This window comes from Danio rerio, chromosome 12, assembly GCF_049306965.1.
Source record: "Danio rerio strain Tuebingen ecotype United States chromosome 12, GRCz12tu, whole genome shotgun sequence".
In the NCBI taxonomy this organism is placed as follows: domain Eukaryota; kingdom Metazoa; phylum Chordata; class Actinopteri; order Cypriniformes; family Danionidae; genus Danio; species Danio rerio.
This window is the reverse complement of record NC_133187.1, coordinates 37,084,340-37,110,595: the sequence shown is the minus strand read 5'-3', so window position 1 is coordinate 37,110,595 and position 26,256 is coordinate 37,084,340. Positions and strand designations below refer to the sequence as shown.

The window sequence follows — 26,256 nt, the reverse complement described above, 5'->3', positions numbered from 1 at the left end:
TGATGAACAAAGAGACTAAGCTGAATGAATGCATTATAACAATTATTAAAACCACCATGTGAATCAATACATTGCCACAAGAAGAGGTCACTTTATTTTGGCACTTGTCACACATGAAAATATTTAAAGCATTTTTGTTTTGTTTTTTTGTTTGTTTTTTACAGAAAACCAAAAACTTGGCAATGATTGAAAACATCAACGTACAAACAGATGCTTGCGTGACATGCAACAGACATCAACCCTTTCTAGTGTGTCAGAAAGATGAGCTCCTTCTCATCACGGCCCTTGATGAAGAGTCCCAGAGCTCTGATGCAGTGATTGGCCACTTTGAGCAGTCACCGACAGGCCAGTGGAGTTCACTTTGACAATGGCTTTTGAAGATTTAAGCAGGCACCATCCAAAACACAGAAAGAATTTTGTCTTCAGAGAGGAGAAGCGCTCAACATACAGTAGTCCAGTTTCCATTTAAAACATCTCCAGAATGTCCCTATGAGACCTACTAAGCAAAAAAAAAAAAAAAGAAAAAAAACAACAACTAATGAAGCACTTTGAGATCTAAACCAAAACTGTTCCTGTTTCTTGAAAAATCCATCATGAAAATGAGTAGGCCTACTGATTTTTATGCAGGCAAATCGGAAGGCATGGCTCCACTTACATTAAGAATACATGAATAATATATACCTTTTAACTAATTTAACAGGCGATGTCTGAATATTAGAATTTACCCAACAATATACAGTGCTCAGCATATATACATACACCCCTCACAAATCTGTCTTTTCAATTCATGTTTAATAGGAAGCAAAACAAAATTATATTTGTGCATATACATTAATCAGTACTGAAGCCAAATCTGAAACTTATCTAACAAAATAACTTATGATTACGATCCATAAACTAGTACAGCCAAATTTATGTTATAGAAAAATATTAAATACAAATTTAAAAAAGAGGAAAAATCAAGAAGTAATAAATAAATTAATAAAAAGATTTAGCTGAAATTTTGTGGGTTGTAATTTTGTTTTGCAATATTTTGCTTGAAATTATTTGTATTTTCTTTAAATTTCTAAATATGTTTGGTGACTAAAATAATATTTTAATAAATATATCTGTTTAATAAATCAGCTGGTTTTAATGCACCAAAATACCACCTATATTCACTGAGAAATGAATCAAAATATTCATTTTCAAAATGGGATGTACTCAACTATGCTGAGGACTGTAGATGAATTATAAAGCAGTCTGATTCATTCAAATGTTAAGAATGGCATTTTAAGAGTAACTTTGGTGTATTATATCATATTTTGCAGCATAATGAGTGTTTTTGAGAGCAATATTGGTTTTATTAGTGAGTAAATAAAACTAGGCATTCATACCCATATAAAAATATCATAGCCAACAGGATAACAATTTAGACTTCCATAAAATGTTCTTTTAAATATTACCCTCTCAGCTAGTGTGCACAACTGGAAATAGACTGCATCAAATCTAAATGTGCTATCACCACCAATAGTCTACACTGACCTTACAAATCTTGGCCTTTTTACATTCCGAGCCATGTATTTATCTGTGATTTCACTTTCTATGTAGCAATTTAAGAGCCCTTGTTTCTTACATATTACTCTTCGATGAAACACAAAAACACAATATTTTACATGAGTATCGTTAAAGTTCTGTTCTGTAGTTTGGATGGAGTTGGTTAAGAGACCCCAAATGGGTTTGAAGTAACAGATTGAAGGACCTTTTCTAGATACAGCGCAGAACAAAAGTAAAAAAAAAAAAAACACAATATCGCCACCCACTGGATGAAAACACATAGTACACACAACAAAGTACAGGAACAGTAGTTGCTACAAAATAAAATCTCTTTACACACCGTCAACCAAGCCACCTGTGTCCTTTCAGCACGAAATGAAAATCTCCTCTTGATTTGATCCTTTTGATGGACAAGACTTATGAACGACTGCCGTACTGCATTTACAAAATGACATACATTAGGCTATATTGTAAATCACCATGACAAATAAGATAAAAGTCACACAAGGTTATTCGCTATTATGATTCTAAAATGCCATTTATGTCCTAAAACTTCTACTGAGACGAAACAAAACAAACATACCGAGTCATTTATCTTCAAGAGCTGTAATGCATCGATACTGAATGCCAATTCAAAGAGCTGCTCAATATCATGATGTTCTGTACATGATTAAAAAAACACAAACTTGACATAGACGCATGGCTTTAAAGATCACTTCGACTGTCGCTATCTAAACATGATTGGTTTTTCTTGTCTAATCCACAACACTGAAAATGTTTCCTCACAGCAGTTCAAGCCTTCTGTTAAACGAGGATAGCTGAATCCATTCGGTTTTCTTCCGCCCCACAGGATAAGAAATAAACCTACTTTTGCAGAGCTTATGCTAACATTCTCTACCATGCAGAAGGCCTGGGCAGCTGCATTGAATGGCTTTTAAATACAATACATACATTAACATGCACTGCAGCCTCTGGACGGCACTACTCATTTTAAATGCACAGTAGAATCACACGCCATACACTCCTTTAAAAGGGAAAGTTCACCTTAAAATGAAAATACTATAGTTAAGTAAGATAGCACAAAAATTAGCTTTTGAGGTGAAATGTCTCTTTAGTATCACACTGGTTATTCTAGTGTTGTAGAGTAAAAAATCATAGACTCAAGCCTAAAGTATACCTCAGTTTTTGGGGTGTGTGTTGGTACGTTAAGGACTGCATTTAGTAGGGCTGCACCATATATAGTTTCAGCATTGATATCACAATGTGATCATTCGTAATAATGCCATTGCAGGTTATGCAATGGATTATAATGTATAGGGTATATGCACAGCTAGTGTTTCTTTCCATACTGATTAACTTCTGGTGAACGGTTAATGTGACTTTTTTTCAATTTTTACCATTCCTTTGACAGCATCAATGTTGTAATGTAATTCAAATATAATCAGTTAAATAGACTTCATTCATTTAGTTGTTCAAGCGTAAAAATGACCCTGCGCCTGTCTGGATCAACAGGCTAGCGCTGAAACTTAAAATAAATCGTCATATTTTAAAGACAGTGAAGATCATTGATTTTTAAAGAAAACAGACCTTAAACATGCCAATTTTGTAACCACATACAGTTCACCGGAAGCGTTTGACCAAGGTTACTAAAAATTAAAAGTCCTTCTGCATGTATCCTATTATTTTAATGTCATTTTGACTTTAAAAGTGTTCAGGCCTAAGAACTTGTGCTGTTATTAACATCAATAACCATTAATTTTATTGAATTATTTTAATTTTTATTATTCAATTACTGTACTTAAATACTGTTAGACACGGGAAACGATAAAATGCTGTTTATTTCAATTGTAACTGTTTCTTTATTGTATTTATCTACATTGAATTTGTTTATTATATTTTATGAAGATGCACACGCATTCCAATCCCAACAATTATAAATTTTATAAATTAATTTAATTTTGGGGGAATTAAATGCAGTGCATCTTGTTCGATCTGAGACCCACTTAATATCATACATCTATCAGGCAGTGAAGATCGCTAATTTTAAAGAAATCAGATTTTATACGTGACAATATTGTTATGGAAAGACAGGTCACCGGAAGCTGCCGGGCTGCCTGGCTGAAATTGAAAAGTCAGTGTGCATATAGCCCATTTTTACCAAATAGAGATATTCAATTCATCTGGTGAAATTGTTTAATATTGCAATATATATCACAGATTAATAAAATATCGCAATGTTCAATTTTTTCAATATCGTGCAGCCCTAGAATATAGTGCATGATAATTTTGTCATTCAGAACAGTAAATGCTGAGTTGAACTAATATTGTCTGATTACATCATTGTTGTTAATCATAGTTTTCTATTATTTATTTTTCTTTACTGGGAATTTTAAAAAACTAAATTGTGTATAATAGGCATGTAATATATTGAATAAACTCATCGATATGCCACTGAAATAAATCGAATTGTAATCGTTTCGCAAATATTTGGGGAGAATTGACAGATATATCTGGAAAACCAACATCATCCTGATAAAAACAGGTTAAATGAATATTTGACGGGATATTTGATTTACATGGAGAGGGACTGGGGGTGGCACGTTGGCTCAGTGCTTAGCACTGTTGCCTAAAAGCAAGAAGGTCGCTGGTTCGAGTTTCGGCAGGGCCAGTTGGCATTTCTGTGTGGAGTTTGCATGTATTTTCCGTATTCACGTGGATTTCCTCAGAGTGCTCCAAATTTCCCCCAGTCCAAAGAATGAGTGAATGCGAGAGTGTATGGTTGTTTCTTAGAAATGGGTTGCGGCTGGAAGGGCATCCACATATCTGGTTTCCCCCATAGTCCAAACACGTGCTATAGGTGAACTGGATGAACTAAAATTGGCTATAGTGTGTGTGTATGAATGCGAGAGTGTATGAGTGTTTCCCAGTACTGGGTTGTTGCTGGAATGACTTCCGCTGCGTAAAACATATGCTGGTATAGTTGGTGTTTTTTTCCGCTGAGGCCACCCCTAATAAATAAGGGACTAAGCTGAAGGAAAATGAATGAATGAATGAATGAATGAATGAATGGAGAGAGTTGTATTTCTGACCTATACTGCTGCCAGCCACCAGGGGGTGATCAAAATATTTCCGCTTCACTTTTTGGGATATTCAGGATTGTTTTGGAAAAATTTGCACTTTTAAGTTTGTCCACAAGATATCAATGCTGATGCAGGCCACTATTTCAGAGTTGGAAAATAAACAGAAGAACTATACCATGATGTTGGTCTCATTTAACATTACGTGGGTTAGTAAAATCATGTTTAAATAATTTAAAGACACGCAATACCTCTCTGTAAGGCCTAACATTTTGATCTTAAAATGTTAGATTTTTTTAAGGATATTTAAGATCCCATGGAAAAAATAAATGAAAACATAATATACATTTTAAAGCCAAAAACACAGACACTAGATAAGCATACATTTTTCCAGAGTGCATGGTTTTTAACACTATCCAATTTTTTTTGTTTAGCTGTGCATTCAACTACTCATGACCTTTGACATACACATAAAAAACCAAAGTATACTTCAGCTTTAAGTCTGTGTGTAAGGAAAGACCCTAATCTCTAAATGCTAAAGACATGAAATTGAATCGTACAGCTAGGAATTAAGATCCAGGGTGTTGAAAGCATACAGCAGGTGTCGAACACTCTCAGGCTCTTATTTTTCCTTTCAGCAAGTCCTGTGCTTTTGGGAGCGAAAGGTGCTTCAGTGCTGGAGCGGTGCAGTGCTGTGCGTCACCTGTTCAATCCAGCCCAGGTAGCGGCTGACCCGTGAATACACACCCGGGTATGAGGGGTCGCCACAGCCGTGACCCCAGGAGATGACCCCTGTCAGTACCCAGCGGCCCGCCTCGCCTTGGCACACCAGCGGACCCCCACTGTCCCCCTGGCAGCTGTCGGCATGCTTTCTGAGGTCAGAGGTCATGCTGCCCGCACACAACATGTCGTGGCTGGTGAAACGCTCGCCGTAACGTTTCTTACACTGCCACGAGGGCAGGAGAGGAACCCAGGCCTGAAGAAGTGTGCTGGGATGCTCAGTGTCTGGAGAAACAAAGGGAAAACAAAATATAAAATACCAATTTCAACTCAAATATGGCATTTCTGGCACTCATGTTCTTCTGTTGAACGCAAAAAAATAAATTGTATACACAATAAAAGACAGCTTTCTTTTAGGGCTAAAGTATCCTTTTTACTGTACCTCTACCTGACAAAAGTCTTGTTGCCTATCCAAGATTTTAGGAACAACAAATTGACTTCTAATTGATTACTTGGTATCAAATATAGCTTATACAGTATGAAAGGCAAAGGCCTCTAGATTACGCTTATTTTACCCAAATAAAATATGATCATGCCTTCATTTTTTATTTATTTAATTAGGACAGTAAGGTCTGACTTGCTTAGACAAAAGTCTGGTCACTTAACAGAAATAATGTACAGTGTAGAATATAAAGTTAGTGGAAAAAGAATTAATATTGTGTATGACTGCATCCATACATCTCTGTGATGACTCAAATAACTTATAAGTAAAATCATCTGGAATGGCAAAGAAAGCGCTCTTGCAGGACTCCCAGAGTTCATCAAGATTATTTGAATTCATCTTCAATGCCTCCTTCTTCATGTTATCCCAGAGATGCTCAACAATGTTTATTTCTGGTGACTCGGCTGGCCAATCCTGGAGCACCTTGACCTTCTTTGCTTTCAGGTAATTTGATGTTGAGGCTGAAGTATGGGAAGGAGCGCTATCCTGCTGAAGAATTTGCGCTCACCTGTAGTTTGTAATGCAATGGGCAGCGCAAATGTCTTGATACCTCAGGCTGTTGATGTTGCCATCCACTCTGCAAATCTCTCGCACACCCCCATACTAAATGTAACCCCAAATCATGATTTTTGCTACACCAAACTTGACAGATTTTTGTGAGAATTTTGGGTCCATGCGGGTTCAAATAGGTCTTCTGCAGTATTTGTGATGATTGGGATACAGTTAAATAGATGATTCATTAAAAAATCTACCTTCTACCATTCCAAATGACCAACTGGAAGTCAAGTTATTATTTGTTGATCTTACAACTGGAGATGACAAGACTTTTTTCAGGTAGTGTATTCAGCAAAACAAGAATTATTGAATAATTATTCCAAGTGACTTTGACTTTAATGGCCACAAATAATTTTTACAACCATAAAACAGAACAAATTGGGTAAATCTGTGTTTATAATAATATTTTCAGGCACATTTGCCAAATGTGTTAATTTTAGGCCCTAAAAACTGTTAAAGGCAACTTTTACGCACATCATTTATATATTATATTATATGATTTTTCTATTCTATTCTATTCTATTCTATTCTATTCTATTCTATTCTATTCTATTATTTACGTTCCCTTTTTTCTGAGGCTGGGTCGTAGGGGTCACAGTCTTAGGAGAGAACCCCAGCCAGACACTTCCTCCAGCTCCTTCAGAGGGATCCCGAGGCATTCCCAGGCTAACCAAAAGACATAGTCCCTCCAGTGTGTCCTGGGTCTACCCCGAGGCCTCCTCCCGGAGGGACATGCCTGGAACACCATTCTAGGTAGGCATCCAGTAGGCATCCGCAACAGATGCCCGAGCTACCTCAGCTGACTTCTCTTGATGTGGAGGAGCAGCGGCTCGTCCTCACCCGGGTAACAGAGCTCCTCACCCTATCTATAAGAATGCACCCTGCCACCTTCTGAAGGAAGCTCATTTTAGCCGCTTGTATCCAAGATCCTGTCCTTTTGCTCATGACCCAAAGCTCATGACAATAGGTGAGAGAAGGAATGTAGATTGACCGGTAAATTGAGAGTTTTGCCTTTAGGTTCAACTTCTTCTTTACCACAATGGGCCGATAGATCGGCCGCATTACTGCTGCCGGTGCACCGATCTGCCTGTCAATCTCACATTCCATCCTTTCCTCCAACCTGGACATGGCAAACCACCTTTTTCCATTGAAGCAACATTATATTATATTATATCATATTATATTATATTATATTATATTATATTATATTATATTATATTATATTATATTATATTATATTATATTATATTATATTATATTATATTATAACACTGATAACATATATTATTATATATGCTAATATATAACATATATTTATTTATATTTAATTATATAATTTATGCTTCTGATGGCAAAGTTGATTTCCACCATCATCTTCAGAAATAATTTTAATATGCTGAAATGTTGCTTAATATTTCTGTGAAAACCATGATCTGAGGTTAAAATAAAATGAAATTTAGAAATAAATAACATTTGTAAATACATTATAATAGGGAACAATAATTTGAAAATGTAATATTACTTGTAAACATTTAATCTTTTTTCACAAAACTTTTCATGAACAAAACACTAAATAGTAAAATACACTGAAAATATATACAAAAAAATGTATATATTAAAAATGTATTTTTGTGATATGTCAAGCATTACCTGTCATTCCCCAGCCAGTGATGACACAAGACGCGGGTCTCTTGCCCCACTTGCTGCCAGGCGCAGGCAGGCAGGCGGCGTTGGTGTGAGGATTAAAGGCCACACACTTTCCCTCAGTGCCCTTCAGTCGGATCAGAGCCACGTCATGCTCCCAGCTGTCAGTGTGGTACTTCTTGTGCACCTCGATGTGCTCTGGAGAAAGAACTCGTTCAAAATCATCCTGCTCACGTGTGTGGTAATCACCCAGCTTCACCACGTACCGGGACGCGTCACTGCCAAACCTGCAGAATAAAACACTCATTCATATCACAACATTTCAATCGATGAAAACACTCATTCATAAAAGACATGAATTTGCTGATTATACCACAGTGTGACTTTGGTGTTAATTTAGTTGTTTCAATGTAGAGACTTCATTTAGTCATTATAAAACTGTGCATAACTGTTTCATTATAGAGCATTGTGTAAATACAAACGGTACACAAACATGTACTATTATTTCTGCTGAAAACATGAATTTTATGTCTGATATGCCAAAAAAATGTGACCCTAAATAATATGAATTTATTAATATTGACACTGCAAATATTTCAATATGTTTTGGTAAAGTAAATGAAAAAAAAAATCCCATTAATCAGATGAAGAAAAATGCCCATTTACTTGCCCTGAAAATATTTGGTATTTGAACACTAACAGAACAAATAGTGTTTTTTTTTTTTGCTTGTCATAATAAATTTAATTGGATAATTTTTAGGACTAAAAATATGTGTTTCTAAATTGTCCACTTGTTTTTGTGCACTCTCTGATTTGATGAAAAACATGTAATTAAAGATGATTCTGAAGAGGTGTTTGGCCTTGGAGGCTCATTGTGTGTGATATTGTGTTGTTGTCCAGCAGGTGTCTCTCTGACCGTTTGAAGCAGTGCGCCGCAGTGAGCAGCCAGCAGGAGTTGATGAGAGTTGCTCCACACAGAGGCTGGTTCCCTTTAGACTGAGATCTGAGCCACAGAGACGCCTGCCAGGGCCAGTCACCCCTGTCAAAACACATGCAGAAACACAAGAGGTGAGGAGGACACACAGGTGTAAGTGAACGGAAAGTAGAGTGTCAACATTGTGATTAAACAGTAATTATGTATTATGGGTATTATGGGTTTTTTAAAATGACCTTCCATGTCTTCCATATTTTCCAGTGATTGAAAATATCCATCTGAGGATTAAATCTGAATGTGCTCCTTGTTTAAAAATATTGATTTTTTTTTTCTCTGCGTCGACTCAAGAGTCGATTAAATGATTCGTAGTTTGTCCGGATCTTTTGCCTGTTTATATCGGCCTCAACACGAAGCAATACCAAATATGAAGTGCCGGATCCGGTAAAACCTGAAAGTGCCTTTCCCCTCAAACACTAGCAGAGTGCGGGTGCTTGTGGGATGGAATATGACTGAAGATGAGTAAACATTAATGAGTGAATTTTCTGATAATTAATAGAAGGATCAGCAAAGACTATTTGATGAAAATATGTATATGACTTTGTCAGACCTTGACAGGACTTTTTGTCAGTAACACAGTTCATATGCACCAGTTTCTTCTTCCTTCAGACCTCAAGTTGTAAGTAAGATTAAATAGGTTGCCTCTTTGTTTTTTCTAGCTTGCAAAATATGTATTTTATTGTGTTGGGCTTGTACGATATCTGGTTAACTCTTTACATTAACATATCACATCTAAAACCGTGCTGAATGAATGAATGAAAAAGTAACATTTTAATACAATTTTAAGTCTTAGTAATAATATTGTTTCTGTAATGTTTATTTTTTTGTTATGTTTAGCTTTAATTTAACTACTGTAACTTTGACTTAATTGTTTTTATTTTATATATTTATTCATTCATTCATTCATTTTCTTTTCGGCTTCCCTTTATTAATCAGGGGTCGCCACAGCGGAATGATCCGCCAATTTATCCAGCAAATGTTTTATGCAAAAGATGCCCTTCCAGCCGCAACCGATCACTAGGAAACACCCATACACTCTCATACACACATTACACTACGGACAGTTTAGCTTACCCAATTCACCGAAGCACCCAGAGGAAACCCAAGCCAACAAGGGGAGAACATTATTTTATATATATTTAGCTATTTTAATACCTCAGTACTTTTAGTACCGCAGACAATATTTTCAATTTTAAAATAAATTCTCAAAATATAAAAAAAAAATGGAATTGTTTTTTTTTTATATTAATATTTTATATTTTTTAAATTTGATGTTTTAAAAATGTTTGGCCCATTTGAATTATATATATAATATTATAATATTAAAAGTATATATTATTTTCTTATATTATCTTTTATAGTCTGTCTTTATTTATCTTTATATAGTCTGTTTTATACAAGAGTATATATTTGATTTACAGATAAGAGGATACAGGAAGCTCTTAGTAAACAACTATAATTTTTATAACTATATTTGATGACATTATTAATATTTAACTTGCACTAATCCTTGTAGGTTATAAAATAAGTTGTACTTGAGTACATTGTATCTTCATTGTGTCTGACGGTGTACCTGAGAGATTTGTAACCTCCAACAATCCTCTTGCTGCGTCTTTCGGCTCCGGCTCTGAGCCCGCAGGTGTGTGTGCCCACAACTGCAACGTCAGCCTCGGGCTCCGGCTCATAATCACACACCACACCTGCATCCTGACCATGCTTACAAACATGGCTGTCCTGTCCTTTAGAAGGACATTCGCCGAGGAGAGACTCCTTCCCAGTGCATCTCACATTGGACAGATGGATGGTGCCTTTACCTGCTCCAAAATATCCCATCGGACGTGCTTTTGATTCCCCACTGCCAGAGAGAGGAATGAAAATCAACTCAGAACTCATCAGGTTTAACAACAGAACCTATAGGGGACCATTGTACAGCTAAAACCAACAGCAGATATTTGATATGGCAAAAAAATGCATAATGACACTGAATTAATAGTCTTCACAAAGGAATGTCTAGATTATAATTATGATCATAAAGGATTATTTTAGTTATTCAATATGAAGATAATGCAACTAACACAACACTGGCCAATGTAATCAACCCAGCATCATTGATGGCATTTAGAGCCTGTAACAGCAGGTTGACAAACATAACTCACCTGCATTTATCAATTGAAACTGATTAGTGTTCCCTAGCAACACAGAACATTAAAACAAGTGCACAAATAAAGGCTTTATATAGGCTAGGTACAATTGCTAGTACAAAAAAAATGCTGTTGGGGATGTTTTGATCCATTCTGGGGTGATTTTGAGTCTTAATTTGGCCACAACTTTCTCTGTGTGTTTAGAAAATGCAATGATTTCTGGTGACAAATCTTATTTTGACACATATTTTGGGAAAATGCTTTGAAAATGTAAAAAAAACACTACACAAAACATTACACTCTTATTTACTACCCTTTTACTATGTTCATAGTTTTCTTTTTAACTGCAACTGACGTTCAACTGTAAAAATGACACATTTTACCTCTTCCCAACAGGGAAAACCACCAACAATCAAGAATGCATGATTATATGCTGTCACGGCTTTGCAATAAAAAATGTCATTATAATGGAAGTCAATGGGTCAAAAACAGCCACTAATATAAAGGAAATGTGGTAAATCTGAACAGTTCACTTGGGCTCACAACAGGGGGATGCAACACAATTTTAGCTAGTCAATGACTTTTTGAAGTGGTCTTTTGAAAAAGTTATGTACTTTTTTAAGATGCAATTTTATGCTGTGCCTCTTGAAGTTTTCTAGAAATATTCCTACTGATCATAGAATGACTTTAAGCTATTTTGAGGTAAAATGTCTCCTTACTTGAATCCGAGCTGTCTGCAGACGACGGCAGCATTGACATCATTCCAGCCGTGATCACATACGCTGCCCCATTCGCCATTAAGAAACACCTCCACCCGGCCCTCCTTCCTACTGTCACCACCTGCCAGACGAACCAGAGGCCCTGAAACAAACAAAACAACAATAAAAACAGAGAGATGAGTTAGATTCTCTCACGTCATTTAGAGTGTACGGTTAAAGTGAAAATTATATGCCTTTCTGTTGAAATGTTTTTTCTTTTTCAAATGATGTTTAACAATATTTCCTATATTATTTATTCTTCTGGAGAAAGTTTTATTTGCTAGGATAAAAGCAGATTTTAATTGTTTTGATTTTAGGGTCAATATTATTAGCCCCCTTAAGCAATATTTGTTTAAATTCAATTAAGAATTATTTTTCAACGAAACAACATTAGTATTTTTTTAAAACAGTTGCTTAAGAAAACAATATATATATATATATGAGACCAAAAAAATTATATATATATATATTTGTAATTCAGATAGTTTGCACTTAACAACTCAAATGTTTACTAAGGAAAAGTTTTATTTGTCTGACAATTGTACACGTTTAAGAAAAGTCTGTCATTCTGTCTGTCTGTCTGCCTGTCTGCCTGTTTATCTGTCTGTCTATCTGTATCTATCTATATGTCTGTCTGTCTGTATCTATTTATCTGTCTGTCTGTCTGTATTTATGTCTCTATCTGTTTATCTGTCTGTCTTACTGTATCTATTTATCTGTCTGTCTCTATCTGTTTATCTGTCTGTATCTATTTGTCTGTCTGTCTGTTTGTCTGTCTGTCTGTATCTGTCTGTCTGTCTCTATCTGTCTGTCTGTCTGCCTGTCTGTATCTATTTATCTGTCTGTTTGTATCTATCTATATATCTGTCTGTCTGTATCTGTCTATTTATCTGTCCGTCTGTCTGTCTGTCTGTCTGCATCTAATTATCTGTCTGTCTGTCTGTCTGTCTGTCTGTCTGTCTGTCTGTCTCTATCTGTCCGTTTGTCTGTCTGTCTGTCTGTTATTCTGTCTGTCTATCTCTAAATATTTATCTGTCTGTCTACCTCTCTGTCTGTCTGTCCGTCCGTCCGCCTTCTTATCTATCTATCTATCTATCTATCTATCTATCTATCTATCTATCTATCTATCTATCTATCTATCTATCTATCTATCTATCTATCTATCTATCTATCTATCTATCTATCTATCTATCTATCTATCTGTCTGTCTGTCTGTCTGTCTGTCTGTCTGTCTGTCTGTCTGTCTGTCTGTCTGTCTGTCTGTCTGTCTGTCTGTCTGTCTGTCTGTCTGTCTGTCTGTCTCTCAATAACTGTAAAAAAGTGAAAACCTTTAAAAAAAAAACTTGTTAAACTTAAATTATTTTTCAACACCTGCTTAGCAACAAGTGGTTTTTAAACGTTTTTTGGGCTTGACCAATCATTTTCAAAACCATAAAGGAAACTGTTGCATTTCGTGCAACACGCAACAATCTAGATTACAGACACCAGCCAACAGACAGCACACGGAAGCAGCACACATCATAAACTATTAAAGTAAGTAAAAACTACAAAAGTAGCTAACAGCACACTGTAGAAACCTAATACCATCTACCATGTTGTTTTTCTCTACAGATTTAGCAATAAGGATGATGAATTCCTCCTGTGATAACATCTACATGGTGCTCAGCAGCTCAGAGAAGGTGGCCATAGGTACGATCTGTCTGCTGATTGCTCCGCTCAGCCTCATGGTCAATGCTCTCGTCCTGTTTGTGATCGTCTGCTCTAGAAACTTAAGAAGACAGCCGTCGTACCTGTTTATGGGAAGCTTGGCATTGGCTGACACCATTGCTTGCTGCTGTTTCACCATCAACTTCCTCAATTTCCACCTTTTTAATGAGGATTTCTACTTTCAGAGAGCAGAGTTTCTTCTTAAACTTGGTGGCGTGTCCACAGCATTTACGGGATCGGTTGGAAGTCTGCTTGTGATGGCAGTGGATCGCTATCACGCAATATACAAGGCTGGCACTTATAAAGTTCTGCTCACAGTTAAAAAAACATTGGTGTGCATTTTGGCATTATGGATCATGGCTGCTCTCATATCCTTCCTTCCTCTGATGGGATGGAGTTGTGAAGATTCTCCATCATGCTCCAATCTCTTTCCATACGTGGATCGTAGCTACCTAGCATTCTTTGCCAGTCTTGTGTTGGTGGTTCTGTTTCTCATTCTGCTAGCTTACGGTCTAATTGTATGGTGGGCTCATAAACACGAAGCTAACATGTGTGCAGAACATCCAGGACTAGCACGCATTCGTGTGGACGTTCATCTGGCAAAGACGTTCGCCTGTATTATGCTGATTCTGTTGGTGTGCTGGCTGCCTGTGCTTTCGTTTATGATGACAGATGTAGTTACGACAGAGCTTTCAAAACCACAGAAAAGGGCATTTGCTTTTTGCAGCGTATTATGTCTGCTGAATTCAGGCATCAACCCGCTGCTGTACTCCTTGCGCTGTCGTGAGCTACGTGCAGCACTGAAATCATTACTGAATGTTTTAGGGAAATGCATGGGTTGTAGATTACCCAGACCAGGTTGTAGTAAGTAATATGATGTTAGTTTTGCATATATAGCATTTTTTGAATCTGTAAAAAAACAAAAGAAGGATCTGAGGGTGACGAGGAAGCAAACATATTCAAGATCAGCTTGTAAATCAGATTTTTTACTGTGTTATATTTTAAATAAATATTTTTTCCCTTGAATAAATATTAACTTTAATTAGCAAACATGTCGCTGTCTTCTGACTTAATACATAAATACACTTCATTGAACATGTACACATAGATATCAACTATATACTATACAACTGCAGGTTAACTGTATACACAGTTGAAACCAGAAGTTTACATACACTCTAAAAAACGGGAACGTAAACATTTTTTTTAAAAATGTCTGATGGTAAATTATACTAAACGTTTACTACTTTAGGTCCGTTAGGATCACCTAAATGACTTACATATGCTAAATGGCAAAATAATGAGAGAATGTTTTTAAGAGATTTTTTAAAATAAATTTTTTAGTCAGTCAAAAGTTTAAATACATTTCCTTGATATTTTTTTAGCTTTGCTTTTAAACTGTATAACTTTGGTCAAATATTTTGGGTATCCTTCCACAAGCTTCTTACAATAGTTTGAAAGAATTTTGGCCCATTCCTTCTGACAGAATTGGTGTAACAAGAAAGCTTTTTCAAATCTGCCCACAAATTCTCTATAGGATTGAGTCCAGGGCTTTGTGATGGCCACTCTAAAACATTCACTCTAATTTGGCATTATGGTTAGGGTCATGTTTTTTTTTTTTTTTTTGGAAGACCCATGTGTGCCCAAGTTTTAATTTACTGGCTGATGTTTTGAGATGTTGCTTCAGTATTTCTGCATAATGTTCTTTCTTCATGATTCCATCTATGCTGTGAAGTGCACCAATCCCTCCTGCAGCAAAACAGCACCACAACATGATCCTGCTGCCCCCATACTTCACAGTTGGGATGGTGTTCCCAGGGTTGTAAGATTTCCCCTTGGTCCTCCAAATGTAACACTGGTCATTATGGCGAAACAGTTCGATCTTAGTTCCATCAGACCACAGGACATGTCTGCAAAAATTATTCTTACAAATTGTAATCTGGCTTTTTTGTTGATTCTGGCTGGTTGATTTTCCCATATTGTCACAAAAGGAAGCAGTGTGTTTAAAATGTGCCTCCAATTAACTTAAATGTTGTCAATTAGCCAATCAGAAACATCCAAAACCTTGACACCATCATCTGATCTTTTTCAGAGGCATAATAATCTTTTTGTGTGTAAACTTTTGACTTTCAAGAAAAGTTAACAATTTTTTTAAAAATATATCTCTCATTATTCTGCTATTAAGCATAACAGAAACAAATTTGATAATCCTCACCTACCTTGAAGAGAAAAATATAGTCACATTAACATTAGACCTTTTTTAAACGGTTATGTGCCTTTTTATACAGTGTAAGTAAACTTCTGGTTTCAACTGTATATAATAACTTTAACTGTTAAAAGCTATAAGTTACTAGTTAATTAGTTAAAGTTATTAGAAACTAATATAGTTATGATAACTAATAATCTTAACTTTTCCAAATTTGATTTTAATGCAATAATGTTCACCTTTTGTGAAGCTGCTTAAAAACAATCCTTATTGTGAAAAGCGCTATACAGATAAACTTGAACTGAACTGAATTCTGAGAAGAAAACAAAAAAGTTGCATTGTCAGAAATAAACACATAATTACACAACATATAAAGTCGCTATTGTAAGACATAGAGAACAAATAAGGAGGTATTTATAAAAAAAAACAAAAAAAAAACAAATTTACAATCAAAAACTGACATTAATATCAACATTTATATGAGTAGTTTTGTGTACATTTTTTAAAATGTGATGGCAGTGTTTTAATTTTGTGTATTATACTCCAGTCTTCAGAAATCATTCTAACATTTATTGTTAAATTTAGTCACATATAATCAGAAAAACATTTATTTAATATATAATTTCTATGAAATTATAAATATACTGTTTTACCTAAAAATGTTGACTTTTAAATATTAGAATAAAACACCATTTACCAGCTGTAAGAAAAATCAATTTCCATGAGAAATTTACTTAAACATTCATTCATTCATTCATTCATTCATTCTCCTTTGGTTTAGTCCCATATTTATTAGGGGTTGCCACAGTGGAATGCCAACTATTTCAGCATATTTTTTACGTAGCAGATGCCCTTCCAGCCGTACCGGAAAACACCCAAAATACAATATAGCCAACTTTGTTTACCCAATTCACCTATAGCGTAGGGTTGGGTGATTTGGCCTATAACCAATACTCAATCATAATTAATGGATGATTATTTTATTAGTTTATTTTTTGTTTTTTGGCCTCATGGTTCACTGATAAGTTTTGTACAGTATATAACTGTATATCACATACTACAAGTGAGAGATTTTTGAATGAAGGGTGCATTACTTTACTTTAAAATAATTGAAGGAAACACACACTATCTACTATCTATGATAATCTATTCATCAACATTGAACAGCTGAAATTAAATCACACATTGCCTAAAACCAAGTCATTTTTTCTTATAAAAAAGTGAAAATAAACAACTTGCACTTTTGGAAACAAAATAAATTATTTTCAATGTTTTCAAAAATAGAAATTCTAATTTTGAATGTAAATAATTTTATCGAAATAGAAAATATGCCGTCTCAAGGTATATCTGGCTCAGCTTCCAATCATCGTCAATGTAATGCAAACGTGCAACCTGTAAAGTAGTACCTGTGTGTTCGATGCAAAAGTATAAATCAGCCTTAACAGAGTGGGGTCACATGACTCCACATGCGCTAGGGAAAGTAATTCAAAAATATGGACCTGGAAAAATTAGATCGATTATAGGCTCTGAATGTTGATTTTTTAAAGTACTTTTCGATTAATCGCCCAGCCCTACTATAGCGCATGTTTTTGGACTGTGGGGGAAACCGGAGCACCGAGAGGAAGAGGGAGAACATGCTAACTCCACACAGAAACGCCAACTGGCCCAGCTGGGACTCAAACCAGTAACCTTCTTTTTGCGAGGAGAAAGTGCTAACCACGGAGCCACTGTGCCACCTATTTACTTAAATATACACTAAATAATGATGTTTTGCATAATGATGCAAATAAATCCAGATGTTTTTTTTTCAATCTGACTTTCATCTTTCAACTCTTTCAAGTATATTTTCTAAAACTACTCTACAGCCACTAGGGATGGGAAGATTAACCGATATGTATCGATACGCGGTCATGCGCGTGCACGATGCGAGTGCATCGGTTGAGCAGCAGAGGATGAATGAAATTTTGGAAGCAAATCGAGATGCATCGGTTTTTGCGAGATGCATAGATTTTTCCGAGATACAGCTTATATTTTTAATATAGAATGTATTTTTTATTCATTAACAAGTGTTGTCAACCTGTTTTTGGCGCATAATTTAATCAATCTACATAAAGTAAGCCTTAGCAATGGATTTGCGGATGTGCACACACTACAACACAGTGTATCAGGTGTGCGGAAGAAGCTAGTGGAGCGCCCTCAGAAAGCGCGAGAAGCAAAACAAACATTTTATTCCCCACTGAGTTTTAAATCTAAAGTATGGCAAGCAACATTATGGATTTAAGGATGGACGACATGACAGGACAGATGCAATTTGCAAAATGTGCCGCGCATCTGTAAAATACGCGGGCAGTACGACTAATCTGAAATCTCACTTGAAGCGGCGCCACGGTGTTGTTGTGAAAGCATCTTCCAGTGTTTCTGCATCCCCGGCTTTCGCACTGCTTCAACCAGCTCCAAAAGTGGTGAGAAAAGCATTGCAAGTTTTTTTTTTCCGTGCGCAACAGTTCTGCTCGCTCTACGCCAATAACGAATGCTATTGCATTGTTCATCTGCAAAGATATTCAGCCTAGTGTCACGGAGAACGAAGGTTTTAAACACCTCCTCCTGTTAATTTTTATTTAATTATAATAATAATAATAATAATAATAATGATAAAAATAATTGGGTGTCACGGTGGCACAGTGGGTAGTTTGACCACCTCACAGCAAGAAGATTGCTGGTTTGTTATATTTTTATTAGCCTGTTGGTTACAGTGACAGTGATGTTTCAAAGCAGCATAACACTGCCAGTTCACAACCTTAAGTTTTGAATAATCAGTGGCAAAATATATCTTTGTAAAACTTGTTTTCATAGTTGAAAAGTTAAATCACAATTCTTGTTGTGCAATGCTAAATTTATTTATGTTGAAAGAGTGCAAATATATACATACTTTTTTAATATATATTGCACTTATACATTCTGTTTATCTTGAAAATACTTAAATAATATGTGCTATATGTTCAAAAATGGCCCTCTACTGTAAACTGACACTCTGGCTCTGAGAGAAGAGCCAGTTTGTAAAAAAAAAGTCTTGGTTGTGCTTGGTTTATAAATAATCAAACTCATTCAATGGCACAGCATCCTCTTTCACATCATCTCATAAACTTGATCTAATTAGTTAGTGCTGAAATATCGCATCGTATCGTGATATGGGTGTGAATCGTATCGTGTTGCATCGCAATGTGTCACAAATGTATCGCTAATATATCGGATCGTATTCTTTGTATCGAGATGCGTATCGGATCGGCATTATAGCTTAGATGCCCAACCCTAACAGTCACACATCTTTTTTTTTATCAATCTTGCCTTACGAACCTAACATTTTTCAAGAACATAACTCACCCATTCAAACATTCCCAAAATGTCACTGTCTGGCTACCAAAATAGCAGTGGTGTTATATGATAATGAAGTTTAGATTGAAATGGAGTATGTTTGGGAGAAATAAAATCATGTTTGTCTAATATTACACCGTCAAATGTCAGAGGTAGCGCTGCAGTGGCCAGGGGCTACACAATACTTTATTGAAATTCAAATGGAAGTTTTTATCAATAAATGCGAGGGCTCGGGAAACTACAATGGCCGCTTTTATTCCCGGCCTCTGTCAACAAGTGACATTTAGATCCCCTCTGATTTTCAGAAAGGGTCAAAGCGGTGCAGATCGAGAAGTCTATCAGGAAAACGTATCTCTCACAAAGCATTACTCTGTGTTGGTGTGTGTTTAAGATTATTACATAAAAAGTTGGAATATTGACTTTTAGAAAGTTAAATGCTGACAAACTATATCAAAATGAGGAGTTAAATAAAAAGTATTAGAATAAAAAGTCAAAACTATTACATTGAACCTCAAAATGATGGCAGTCAAACATAATTTCCTCTTAGTATGTCGTAATTTTGGCTTAGTAGGTCACAATGTTGACTTTTCATTACTGAATTATGACTTAAGCAGGTCATAAATTTAGCTTTTATATCTCATATTTTCAACTGTAAAGACAACGTACAGTGAGTTCATTAAAATGTCACTAACAAGTGACAATTAGATGCCGTCTGAATTCCAGATAGGGAGAAGAAATTGTTTAGGAAAATGATATGTACAGTTGTAGTCAGAATTATTAGCCTTTCTCTAGAAGAAAAAATGTTATCAGACAGGCTGTGAAAATTTCCTTGCTCTGTTAAACTTAATTTGGGAAATATAAAAAAAAAAAAAAAAAAAAAAAATCATAGGGGGCTAATAATTCTGACTTTAACTGTATATCACACAAAGCCTGGTGTCTTTAAGATTGGGAGATTAAAAAGTAAAAATCATGAATCAAAAAAATACTACAACCAAGTCTTAATTTTGACTTAATTTAAATTCATTTAAATTCATAGTTTAAAAATCTTATAATTGTGACATCAGTGGCTTAACATTTCAGCTGTTAAACTATTATTATGACTCAAAGGGATAGTTCACACAAAAATGAAAATTCTGTCAATATGAACTCTTCCTCCACTAGTTCTAACCCTCTTTGAGTCTCTTAAACACACAGTAAGACATTGTGAAGAATGTTGGAAAAGGGTAACCACTGACTTTCATAGTTTTTGTTTGTTCTACGATGGAAGTCAATGACTACCTGTTTTCACATTGTAAAAAATAACCGTAAATTAGTAGCTAACCTTGAAAAGTTTGAAAAAGTGATTTTTTATTTTCACAATACAAAAAACTTGTAATAATCTGCCGGCACATTTTCTGTTATTTTACTATATTGACTTATTTCTCTCTATATTTTACGTTATATTATTTTAAGCAACTCAAATGTCAATAAAAGTCTCTTTGGTTGAATTTTCAACATCAAAAGTCAACAGAGCACAAAGTAGCATCCCATAATGAAATTCACAACCGTACATAAACGAAAAACACTTGTGAATCACTAAATATGGAAACTGTTAATTAACAGATATGTTTTACAGTGCAGAATTATTCAAAATATCTTCTCTTGTTTGCAATAGATACAAAGAAATGTCTCGAGAATGAGTAAATAGTCAGTAAATTTGCATGTTGGGTGAACTATCCTCCAACTATACACCATTAACAACTGATCCCTCGTGAATCTAAAAAAGGGTTAAAGTGGTACAAAAAAAGAAGTCTATCAGAAAAATGCATACGTACGTATCTAAGACAAAGCCTAAGTCAATATTGGTGTATGTTCAAGAGAACTTACCGGTACTTTCTGGAGCCAGCGGGACCTCATTGTTTTCCACCCTGTGGCAGCGAATTCCAACATCCTCGCTGTGGGAACAATCGTGTCGACCCCACACACCATGTTTACACTCCAGCAAAGAGCTCTCAGTGCCCTCACACTCCACATCGTCCAGCAGAATCAGACCTGTTCCTTCTCCAAATGCACCAGCGGGGGCGACCTCTGCACCTCCTCTGCATAAACACACACACACACAATAAACACCCAATCACATAAAGCCACTTCAAAATCTCCCACATACTGTTCTTCACAGTTGCATATACTGTAGAGCCTATAGAGACACCCCCAGTGGGTAATCACTATAATTCACTCTTAAAAATAAAGGTTCTTTATTGGCATCACTGGTTCCATCTAGAACCTTTAACATCTACAGAACTTTTCTGTTCCATTTTATGGTTAGAAAAAATGCTCTCTATATTATTAAGAAACTATTAAAAGTGTTTATGAAGTCAGCGCCAATAGCCGAATGGTTAGTGCATCAACATATATCACCCAGGTGCTCACGGTGACCCGAGTTCAATTCCCAGCTCAAGGTCCTTTCTGCTCCCCACACCTTCCTGTCTGTAAAATTCCACTGTCCTATCAAAGTTGAAAACCACTATAAAAAATAAATAAAATACAAACCAAGGAACCAATGATCTTCCATGTCATTTTTTTGAGTGTTAGGAAAGATTAGGAAAGATAATTTGTTTAGTAAGGTCAGAAAAAACCTCTTAAAGTAAAAAAAATCCTTAAGTTTCATTTTCTTAACTTTACAATAGGTTGCAACTAGTGATTTACTGAATGTTTCTGTGATCATGTGAAAAATAAATGTGCAAAAATGACCAAGCAAATCTATTAACTTGTTTGAGAAGAACTTCATGAAAGCCCATTTCCAACATTTAAAAAAAGCTGAATTGATGATACTTTTCACTCATTATTGACATAAAATACAATCATTATAACCCACTAAATTATCATTTCAGTAGTCGAAGTTGAGTTGAAATGCTGAAATTATGAATTTAGAGTCAAAATAATGAATTTAAAACTTAAAAAATCAAGATAGTCACAAGTCATTAAGTCAATCAGTATGCCACAACTTTAGCTTTTAGAGTCATATATAAATTCATGTTTATTATTATTTTTTAATAACTTTCTTTACTGTTTGTTAAACATGACTTACAAATTTATTAATAATAATAATAGTAACCTCGGTGCTAGTCTGACAAATATTTTTCCAATAAGATGATCATTTTGGGCAGCTCCAAAACATATGAGCCAGTTAAGAGTCATAATATTGAACTTTAATGACAATATTATGACTTAAGCATGCCATAATTTTAACTAATAAGTATGCCATAATTTTATTATTTTTAATGTGCCATTTTGTTTTTTTAAAGTCATATTTCTGTGTATTTAAAATAAAGTCATATTTCTTGTATAAAATATCTGTCTGCAATATTTTATTGATTTCCCCGCTCTTTTTTAAGCTAGTTTCATCTTTAAACATGACATTTAATACATTAGGGCTATCAGATTTGGTTATACTTTACAATAAGGTATGATTAGAATGTGTTTTAATGTATTTTCAAACATATTCAAAGTGTGAACAATACCCACACCATTTATTAATCATAGTTCAGGATTTACTAATGTATTATTAAAATCTATATTCATGCGAGTTAACATGAACTAACAATGAACAACTTTTTTTCTTTAACTAATGTTAGCTGACATGAAATACATTAACTACTAATATAAGTTTATTGTAAAGTGTTACCTTAGATTTGATATCACACTAATAATAATACATCATTCTTGAGCAACAAATCCTAAAAAATTCAGCTTTGCTAGTTAAATAAATGACATTATAAGATATGCTGCCAGAAAAATAATCAGTAATACTTTGTTTTAAATCACAATTCATGCTATTAACAAACCATTAACTTAGACTAGTAGCTCCATAAACTACTGATTAGCTGCTAATTTTGTAGTTAGTAAGGTATTTGGATTTAGGTTTTGGGTTGGATTAAGGATCTAGAATAAGATCATCCTAATAAACTGCTAATAAACAGTTAATATCTTAATAATAGGAAGGTAATATGCCCGTAGTTAATAGCGTAAGTGGCGACTTAAAACAACTACAACACAACAACAACCTCAAAACTTTATCCAATTCTGAGTGTGCATCATGCGGGTGATTGGGCTTGACAAACCACCTGTGGAAGCACTCTTTTCTCTATAATTATACTTTTCCCATCTTAACTCTAGCACTTAGTTCTCTCAGTTTCTTTGTATAATTAGCACTTCTTTTGTGTATTGCTTCTTCTTATTAAATTGCTGAATGGCTCCTCAATTGTAAGTTGCTTTCAACAAGCGTCTGATAAATGACTAAATATAAATGTATTTAAATGTAAAATAAAGTGTTCCGAAAAAAGCTATTACAGCCTAAAAACACCCGCACCGAAATAATAAATATAATTTTTACAAATTCTACAAAACCCCAAACATCAGAAAACAAAATCAATCAAAATTGACTCTATAAACATATGTCCTTCATCATAAACTCTAAGTAAATGAAGGCCCAGAGGTTTTACATGAATCCCACAGCAGTATATCATTGTAATAGTGTTTTGCGTATACTGACACCACTGGCTGGACTGAAGAAGCGCACCTGAATCCCAGCTGTCTGCAGACCACCTGCGCATGAGGCTCTGTCCAGCTGTCATCACACACTGTGCCCCAGTCCCTGGAGTGATAGACTTCCAGACGACCTTCCCATGGGTTATCACCGTCTACCAGTCTCACCACGCCATCTGAACACACATGCAAACACTCAAGCACTGGATACACACATCTGCTCTCTGGATAGTTGCTGTATCGCCACTGGAGAGTGATAATAAACAGTCAACAGAAGTGATAGGGTTGATGAAGGGGTTTGTTTTGTTGTAACTGGTTACATAATAAATAAATAAATAAGCGAAGATACAGTAAATTATTGATTTGATGTTTAAATATTTTATATGTGAGGATGACCGCGCAGAGATACAAGAGTTATGCGTGTGTGTGGAATATTGTTTGATAGCAAAACTGTTTACTAGGGTCACATATTATGGCAATTGACCAATCAATAACGTTTTTATCCATTGAATAATAATAATAATAGTAATAATAATAATAATAATGTTTAAGTTAATAAATGGGAGTTTGCATGTTCTCCCCGTGTTTGCATGGGTTTCCTCTGGGTGCTCAGGTTTCCCCCACAGTCCAAAGACATGCGCTATAGGTGAAATGGGTAAGCTAAATAGTGTACTGTATGTGTGTTTGTCCTGGTCCTCCAGATTGGGGGTTAAACGTTGGGCTAACAACTCACCTCATAAAAACTAGATGTTACTTAACACCATTATGGTGCAGCTAAATATTAACTTCGATATAAATGGCCCTGGGAGAAAGTAAGTTAATAAATAATATAACAAATAAATAAACAATAATTATGACATTTCTGACTTTTTTCCTCACAACTTAGAGTTTATATCTCAAAATTCTAAATAAAACTCTACCCTTTTTCTCAGAATTGCGCAAAATAAGCTTGTGTTTGATATTTATTTATATTAGATTGCGGGATATGCAGTATATACTTAAAAGTATAACATAAAAATTTACAAATTGGCTGATATGAACCTGCATTTCTGACTTCTTTCCTCACGATTTGTGTTACATAAACAACCCAGGCTCATTTTGAAAACGTCCCCCTATATACATTTCTGGAGAGCGCCAAATAAATCCCAGGAGGTTTTTTTGCAGTTTTTGATGCCTGCTCTTCTCGCATAAATCCACCAGAGGCGGCTGTTGACTGACTGACAGACTTAGTGAATGACAGACTGACTTACCGTTTGACTTGCCCACCCACTTCCCTAAACCCAACCGACAGTTTAAAAAAAGCTAGAAAGAAAAAAAACTGATTCTGATTTTTACCGTTTTCAGATTTTACCACATTCTCACCCTGTTTATTTTTATTTTTGCTATTTTATTTATACCCGCTTTCTGGAACTGTACTTCGCTGGATTTGAACCACGTTGTCATGGTCAACTCCTCTCTACATCTCAATTACACTGGCGAGCTACTGGACAAACTGGTAAAAGCGGAAAAGCCCTCCATATGGAGATAAGCGGTCAGCTGCTAGCGTGAAAAGGAACGGTGTCAAACTGCCCGGTAGCATTAATTTTAAAGACGAAATGCAGCCATATGTACTTCTGGCTACATAATTCATGATCTCCAGAAATGTATATAGGGCTATGTTTTCAGAATGAGCATATGTTGCACATAAACTACCCAAAAATATAGATTATAAAAATAAAATTTAAAAACATTCTAAGGGGAAAAACTTGCAATAGTGAGTTTATATTTCACAATTTGACTTTTTAACTTGCAAATCTGACAGTTTTTCTTCACATTTAAGAGTTTTGTCATGCAGTTTTAACCAAAAAATGTCTGAAGTATATATCTGCATGATACAAACATTTACTTTAACCAGTTATTCTAACTTTTCTTGCAATTCTCGCCACAGATCTATGAATATATATATATATATATATATATATATATATATATATATATATATATATATATATATATATATATATATATATATATATAAATTCTAAGATGAAAAACACAAAGAAAAAAGGTCTTAATTGCAAATTTACATCTCAACATTCTGACTTTTTAACACAATTGAGAGAAAAAAAGTCACAGTTATCTTTTTATACAATAGTGAAAAACAGCTTACAATGGTATTTCAATCAGGTTGTAAGTCTGTGTGTGTATGCATAGGATAAGACCTGTATAGGGGTTGCATGACACCCCAGCGTCTTCCATATGGTCACAGTTGTGTTGTTCCCATCCGCTGTGCCGGCACTCGTCCAGAGAGAGCTCATTGCCTGTGCACTGTACTGCATCCAGCTGGATCGGCCCGCTTCCCTGCCCAAAATGAGCCCATGACCAGGCTTTAGGGATGCCCCTGGACACACACAAAGACACACTGATGCTCAAAGGAGGTTTATGTTCCCAGCAAAGCTGACTTTAGTAAGATTCAATCCCAAATGCCATGTCCAAGATAAGTTCAAAAATCCCTATGAGGGAAGTACGAGAATATCAATGCAT

General features: G+C 35.3%; 2 protein-coding genes across 4 annotated transcripts in view; one reads left to right on the top strand and one right to left on the bottom strand.

Moving 5' to 3' along the window:
• Positions 1-69: 69 nt before the first annotated feature.
• The window catches only part of si:ch73-127m5.1, an 80,555-nt gene continuing 54,368 nt past the window's right edge, over positions 70-26,256 (bottom strand). Inside the window, exons 7-15 of one of the 3 annotated variants that reach the window (XR_012388102.1) lie at positions 25,935-26,113; positions 23,768-23,909; positions 21,076-21,287; positions 11,886-12,027; positions 10,599-10,880; positions 8,951-9,073; positions 8,041-8,321; positions 1,877-5,618; positions 70-496 (exon numbers count right to left, since the gene is read on the bottom strand). Coding sequence is in view for 2 of the 3 variants with exons in the window: in XM_009306832.5 (XP_009305107.1) it covers positions 5,284-5,618; positions 8,041-8,321; positions 8,951-9,073; positions 10,599-10,880; positions 11,886-12,027; positions 21,076-21,287; positions 23,768-23,909; positions 25,935-26,113 (1,696 nt within the window). In the remaining variant the exon portion in view is untranslated. Of the gene's footprint in view, positions 5,619-8,040; positions 8,322-8,950; positions 9,074-9,299; positions 10,043-10,560; positions 10,881-11,885; positions 12,028-21,075; positions 21,288-23,767; positions 23,910-25,934; positions 26,114-26,256 lie in introns of those variants that run through there. The other 2 variants (XM_009306832.5, XM_073918681.1) reach the window with 2 other exon arrangements.
• LOC101885436 (cannabinoid receptor 2-like) lies at positions 12,914-16,255 on the top strand. Its single transcript, XM_068224805.2, has 2 exons — positions 12,914-13,457; positions 13,536-16,255. The coding sequence occupies exon 2, from the start codon at positions 13,550-13,552 to the stop codon at positions 14,501-14,503; it is 954 nt and encodes a 317-aa protein (XP_068080906.1). The 5' UTR covers positions 12,914-13,457; positions 13,536-13,549; the 3' UTR covers positions 14,504-16,255.